We start from the raw sequence: 7,349 nt of genomic DNA on the forward strand, positions 1-7,349 counted from the left end.
AATTAACGCTCTAGCAAAAATCGCTAAATAGTGCTCGACTCATAATCTGCCCTAAATAAATGTTAGATAGAATGAAGCATTCAAAGAAAAGATTAGTCTGGGAATAGCATGTACTGTAGATGCATTTTTTTTTAAGTTTAATTAGTTGTTTAAATATTAACAAAATAAATGTAACATTTTAGTGTCTATAAATCAATCGGTGCTGCCATGTTGTAACTTTCACTTAGAGATAGTTATAAATAAGTCACTAGACCAGGGATAGGCAAGGTGTCTGTACACGGACACTGGTGTCCGTGACTGGCCCCTGGTGTCCGTGACTGGCCCCTGCAGTGTCTGCCGCCCATTTTACTGTGGGGAGGGAGGAGTAAGACAGATGAATACTGGTTCTGACTCCTCCTTAACACACGCGGCACCACGTTTTGCAGGGTTGTGGCCACTCCCACATGATGCCGCTTAGTACCAGAAAATGACTCTGAGTGAGACAGAGAGGGAGGGAAGATTCAAGAAGCAAGCTGCCACTGTGTCCCTGGAGCGTTATATGCAAAGGTAAAGCACTTTAACCAGCACCTGAGGTTTATTATAAGTAGTATTTAAATAGAAAGAAAAGATATAGTAAGGTTGTGAATCATAACCTTACTATGTCTTTTCTTTCTGATTAAATAATAGGAAAGGGAAAATATTTAGTGTGAATAAAATTAGTGGCTTGTCAAGACACTGCTAGCAATATTGGGTGATAAGTTATGGAATAAATAAAGCCTGAGTGAAATACTGGATGTGTATCTTCTGCATCTGTATAATAAAATTCGCACTATAAAATAATAGTTTTAATTGTAAATGTACCTTGGTGTCCTTCACTAAAGGTCTTTACTTTAGAAAATGTCCGCCACAGCCTTGGCTCGTGCCTATCCCTGCACTAGACTGTTCAGCCAATGACTGTGTGGAACATAACAGTGTTCTGCTCTTCCACTTCTAACAGGAACTGAAAAGTACACGAATGCTGGAATGAAATTACAGGAAATGGGGACAAAATAAATCATTAAAGTATACTGCAAAGTTTTTTTTATATATTCAATACATCATTTTATATTACCATCATAAAGTTTTTAATGTCCCTTTAATGGCTTGGTAACACAGTTTATATGGCTGTATAAACTAGATATGGTGCTAGATACAGTGAGCTGCAACATACCTGAATTTACATTAAAATATGCAAAACATTTATTTTTAAAGGTTGTTATTACTGATAATATATTACAGATTATACAGATTAGAGGACTTGATTCACTAAATTACCACAGACATCACCTCCTTTTCATTCAAAGCAGGTTATACAACACACTACATAAAGATAACTTTTAACTGTTACGTTTGGTTTTTACCGTTCTGTCTAGATCATTCTTGTTAAACTACTTGGTAATTTGGGGTCCTCCTTATATACTGGCTATTTCGCCTCATTTTGAATTATTGGAAACCACCTTGGCTCTAGCTCAACAGTCTTGGGAATTAATAACGTCTGCAATACAGAAAGCAAATTAATCAATACAAAATATTATACAATGATTCAAAAAAATCTATTATTCACTTTCTTGGTGAATGGCATCTGAGGTTTGTATAAGAACCTTACTTATATTAACTCCTGATCCAAGTACTCTTCAAACAATAACTCACCTACAGTGCACATTAAACTTATGTCACCCAATGTCACCTCACTCAGTTCCAACAGATACGATTATGTGATTAATATTTTACACTACTATAAAGAACAAGCAAGTTTTACTTTCAGATCTGCCATCATATCTGTTTTAGGTGTGAATATATATTTTTGTCTTTTTATGTTTGCTCTTCATTTGCAGTTTCCAGTGTCATTTTCTTTAGCACTTCTTGTTGTTTTTTTTTTAACCTTTGAAATATTTTTTTTCTTAGTTATACCACAAGTGTGTTTAACGGATAGGATGATAAAGAGGGTTGCAGCAATGGTGGTTAAAAACAATGTTGTGCGCGCATAGACTTCAAATGCAACTATTACAAGTTGCACCCAAATCCTTCTGTGTCCCCACAGGCTGGAGGAAGGATACTAAGCGGTTTAAGGAGGAGGATGACTCTACCTCTGAGGTGGTGGTACTTGACCGCTCTCTTCTGGGAGTAGGTGCACAAGAGGGTAGAAGCTCTCTGCGGAAGGTGATCTCTTTGTTTTCACTAAGGCAACAGGAGAAGCATATTTTTTTCTCTAATCTCCTAAGGTAGACATTGTTAGTTCTGAAAAAGAGATATATATAGGGGTTCACTGCACTGTTGGTTACTACAAAGATCCCCAGCACAGCCATGACTTCCCCATCCAGACCTGTAATGGTACCAAATGCTACTTTCATCTCCACAATGAAATAAGGAAGTCCGCAAACTATGAAGAGAATAATGATAACTAATGTCATTTTCAGGGTCTTCACCTTAGCTCTGGGTATGCAGCTATTGGTAGCTACTAGCCTCAGGGGTCTCTTGGTCATCTGCGTATTCTGGCTTACCTGGTGTTTACCAGTTTGAGGAGTTGGAGGTTTAGCTTGCTTTCCCTTTTTCCAGATGACCCACAAAATACGGCTGTATGCCAAGACTAAGATGCAGAAGGGTAAGAAGAAAACTGTCACTGAACTGTATATGATGTAGGCTTGAAAGTGCCATTTGGGAAGCTGGCCAAATATATTATGACACCTGTATCCATGACCATTATAGCTGACTTTGAAGACAAGTGCCTGTGGGATGGAAAAAAGTAAAGAAAGCAACCACCCCAAAGCTGCCAGACATCGGGTGGGCAGAGGGGTACTTAATGGGTTCATGATTACATGGTGTCTTTCCAGTGCAACTATGGCTATTATATTTGAAGATGCAATCAGTCCAAAGACCTGTAGAACTTTGAAGATCCTGCAAGCAACATCTCCTACAAGCCACTCATCTTCCAGGAGCTCCCACACTATTTGAGAGAAGAGGGTTATGATGGACACATACAGGTCTGCAAGAGCCAGGTGGGTGATGAGAAAGTTAATTTTCCTCTTCTTATCTTTGCCAGCACAGATCTTGTAGAGTACCACTAAGTTCCCCACTAATGCCACTGCAAAGATAATACTCATGGTGACTAGTCTCAGCTGCCTATTATAGCTAGGTGGCTCTGCATTCTGCATTTCATCTGATGATAAAGTGGAGATGCTGGATGTTTGTGCTGGTGGGTAACTGCTGTCTACAGAGTAGTTATTGTCTGCTGAAAAGCTCCCATAGACAAATAAATCATCCATATCATGCGACTTTATGCTCGCACAAGTAATACAGGTAACTGGGCAAATAATAACCCATATGCTTATTTCCAAGTCTCCGATCTCTGACTGTAGGATGCCAGTGGCACTGTGTGTAAATCTATGCAATATATCAGCTAGCCCAGATCAATGTGACTTTCATGAAATGAGTGGGTCTCATAAGCATCTCTGGTCGTTGATGACGATCACCTAGGGGTGGTCTGGGTATGGTCACCCCCACAGCTGACATTCAGAGCTGCTTTCTAAGCTTACCTCCTTTCAGTTAACCCCTTGTCTCCCTATGCATAATGTTAGGATGCCATGCCTGTAAAAAAAAGTTGAGGTTATTTTTGTGTTGATAGCTCTTTTTATACGATCCTGCTTCCCAACCTCTTAGATCAAGTCACTGTGCAGTGGCATCATTTTATGCTGTTCATTTACTGATAAGCTCAGCACTCACAGGAACACCAGTAAAATGAATCTATCATATTTTAAAGCTGCATAATAAGAGTAATTGAGGACGAAGGTAAGGAATAAAGGGGTTTTGCTAATTCAAAAATTCATTTAGTGTTCAGATATGCAATGCATTTTAATACCACATTAAGATAATCTGTATATGACTTATCATATATTTAATACATCAGAGCTAAATTTAAGCATTGAACGTTAACACTGGCAAATGTAACCTAGTCTTGAAGATTGTAATCTCTCCATTTATATTTAGCTCTTAAATCATTTCACAGACCTACCTGTAAAGTACAAATGATCAGCTGTAATGTCCTTGTATATCCTGTAGCATTCTGTGTAAATCACTCACCAGCACTGAAGAACTCATTGGATACAAATTCTGTAGTAAAACACCTGCCTAGTGCTACACAATGCTGATAAGTCTATTTAAATAATTCCATTTTAGAGGTAAATACGATGTATTTGATATGTCTAAGAATGGGATCTGACTAAGCTGGAATTATTTTTCTAAACATGTCATGAAACACTAAGGGTTAACTCACATGCCAATCCGTATAACTAGCTATACTGACTAAACATAACATCTCTGAAATTGTCACATCAGTTGCTAAAATATAACTATCATATAAACTAGTGAAACAATAGTTCTGTTTGTGGCACTCTTTTTTGCTTCTAAAATGTGTAATTTATTTTTATTGTCTCCCTATATTGCAGATAGTGATTTACCTCACACACACATAAACGGTAGACTATTATATATTGTATCCTACTTACAGAAATATATATGTTCTCAAGAATCTCATCTCAGCTAATAGAAATATGTAAAGTGTAACCATGTACTCTTGGGGTTTACAATCCGTTACTAAGCTGTGGGATTTGTTATCAGCCAGAGAGATATTTATTGCTCAGGGTTGAGTCTCTTATAATGAATTCATACAGTTTTCATTGAGATTTATTTTAAACCCTTGCATGTAAAGATTAGACAATGCTATATGTCCTGCATTTTTTCTGTGTGCAAGGGACACATCCTCCTCCTCATTCTCAAAGGGGGGGGGGGGGGGGGGGTCATGCTCACTATTTGTGCCGCTTGTGTGACACCACATTGTTCAAGGAAGGGGTATGTCTCAGCCCTACACACTTAGAGGGAGTAATTAAGGGGTAACATATGTCCCAGTAAGATGCAGGTGGTGCAGGAGTTTGGGCTGAGGGGGAGGGAAACTATCATCAGCTCCATCATGTAAGTACTATATGGTGTGGCTTTAAAACGAACCCTTTACCCCTTAAAGTGACAGTAAACACCTGGAGATAACAAGTTCTGGGAATTAGAAATGGCTACATTTCCACATCTAAATTACATGAAAAGAAGCAAAATGAATAACTAAAATATATTGCAAAGTTGTTTTATGATGCATAACTAAACATTTAATATAAAAGTCTCAGGCATTTACTGCCCTTTAAAGGGATATGAAACCCCACATTTATCTTTCATGTTTCAGACAGAGCATACCATTGTAAACACAGTTCAATTTTACTTCTTTAATCAGATTTGATTCATTCTCTTGTTATCCTTATTTCAAGTGGCAGCAAAGGCACAGTCCCATTTAGTTCTATAATGTGTCCCATTTAGTTCTATAATGTGTCCCATTTAGTTCTATAATGTGTCCCATCTAGTTCTATAATGTGTCCCATCTAGTTCTATAATGTGTCCCATTTAGTTCTATAATGTGTCCCATTTAGTTCTATAATGTGTTCCATCTAGTTCTATAATGTGTCCCATTTAGTTCTATAATGTGTCCCATCTAGTTCTATAATGTGTCCCGTTTAGTTCTATAATGTGTCCCATTTAGTTCTATAATGTGTCCTATTTAGTTCTATAATGTGTCCCATTTAGTTCTATAATGTGTCCCATCTATTTCTATAATGTGTCCCATTTAGTTATATAATGTGTCCCATTTAGTTATATAATGTGTCCTATTTAGTTCTATAATGTGTCCTATTTAGTTCTATAATGTGTCCCATCTAGTTCTATAATGTGTCCTATTTAGTTCTATAATGTGTCCTATTTAGTTCTATATTGTGTCCCATCTAGTTCTATAATGTGTCCTATTTAGTTCTATAATGTGTCCCATCTAGTTCTATAATGTGTCCCATTTAGTTCTATAATGTGTCCCATCTAGTTCTATAATGTTTCCCATTTACTTCTATAATGTGTCCCATCTAGTTCTATAATGTGTCCCATTTAGTTCTATAATGTGTCCCATTTAGTTCTGTAATGTGTCCTACTTAGTTCTATAATATGTCCCATCTAGTTCTATAATGTGTCCCATCCAGTTCTATAATGTGTCCCATTTAGTTCTATAATGTGTCCCATCTAGTTCTTTAATGTGTCCCATTTAGTTCTATAATGTATCCCATCTAGTTCTATAATGTGTCCCATTTAGTTCTATAATGTGTCCCATTTAGTTCTATAATGTGTCCTATTTAGTTCTATAATGTGTCCCATTTAGTTCTATAATGTGTCCCATCTATTTCTATAATGTGTCCCATTTAGTTATATAATGTGTCCCATTTAGTTCTATAATGTGTCCTATTTAGTTCTATAATGTGTCCTATTTAGTTCTATAATGTGTCCCATCTAGTTCTATAATGTGTCCTATTTAGTTCTATAATGTGTCCTATTTAGTGCTATAATGTGTCCCATCTAGTTCTATAATGTGTCCTATTTAGTTCTATAATGAGTCCCATCTATTTCTATAATGTGTCCCATTTAGTTCTATAATGTGTCCTATTTAGTTCTATAATGTGTCCTATTTAGTTCTATAATGTGTCCCATCTAGTTCTATAATGTGTCCTATTTAGTTCTATAATGTGTCCTATTTAGTTCTATAATGTGTCCCATCTAGTTCTATAATGTGTCCTATTTAGTTCTATAATGTGTCCCATCTAGTTCTATAATGTGTCCCATCTAGTTCTATAATGTGTCCCATTTAGTTCTATAATGTGTCCCATCTAGTTCTATAATGTTTCCCATTTAGTTCTATAATGTGTCCCATCTAGTTCTATAATGTGTCCCATTTAGTTCTATAATGTGTCCCTTTTAGTTCTATAATGTGTCCTACTTAGTTCTATAATATGTCCCATCTAGTTCTATAATGTGTCCCATCTAGTTCTATAATGTGTCCCATTTAGTTCTATAATGTGTCCCATCTAGTTCTTTAATGTGTCCCATTTAGTTCTATAATGTGTCCCATCTAGTTCTATAATGTGTCTCATTTAGTTCTATAATGTGTCCCATTTAGTTCTATAATGTGTCCTATTTAGTTCTATAATGTGTCCCATCTAGTTCTATAATGTGTCCCATCTAGTTCTATAATGTGTCCCATTTAGTTCTATAATGTGTTCCATCTAGTTCTATAATGTGTCCCATTTAGTTCTATAATGTGTCCCATCTAGTTCTATAATGTGTCCCGTTTAGTTCTATAATGTGTCCCATTTAGTTCTATAATGTGTCCTATTTAGTTCTATAATGTGTCCCATTTAGTTCTATAATGTGTCCCATCTATTTCTATAATGTGTCCCATTTAGTTATATAATGTGTCCCAT

General features: G+C 36.3%; 1 protein-coding gene across 1 annotated transcript; it reads right to left on the bottom strand.

Annotated features, from left to right (window-relative positions):
* Nucleotides 1-2,009: 2,009 nt before the first annotated feature.
* On the bottom strand, nt 2,010-3,281 carry GPR150 (G protein-coupled receptor 150). Its single transcript, XM_053699722.1, has one exon. It carries the CDS (start codon nt 3,279-3,281, stop codon nt 2,010-2,012), a length of 1,272 nt encoding a protein of 423 aa, XP_053555697.1.
* Between the last annotated feature and the right edge of the window lie 4,068 nt (nt 3,282-7,349).

The sequence above is a fragment of the Bombina bombina genome, chromosome 2 (assembly GCF_027579735.1).
Source record: "Bombina bombina isolate aBomBom1 chromosome 2, aBomBom1.pri, whole genome shotgun sequence".
In the NCBI taxonomy this organism is placed as follows: Eukaryota; Metazoa; Chordata; class Amphibia; order Anura; family Bombinatoridae; genus Bombina; species Bombina bombina.

What these genes read in the sequence shown, in the direction of transcription:
- GPR150 (XM_053699722.1), bottom strand. Translation starts at nt 3,281, where the DNA reads ATGGATGATTTATTTGTCTATGGGAGCTTTTCAGCAGACAATAACTAC.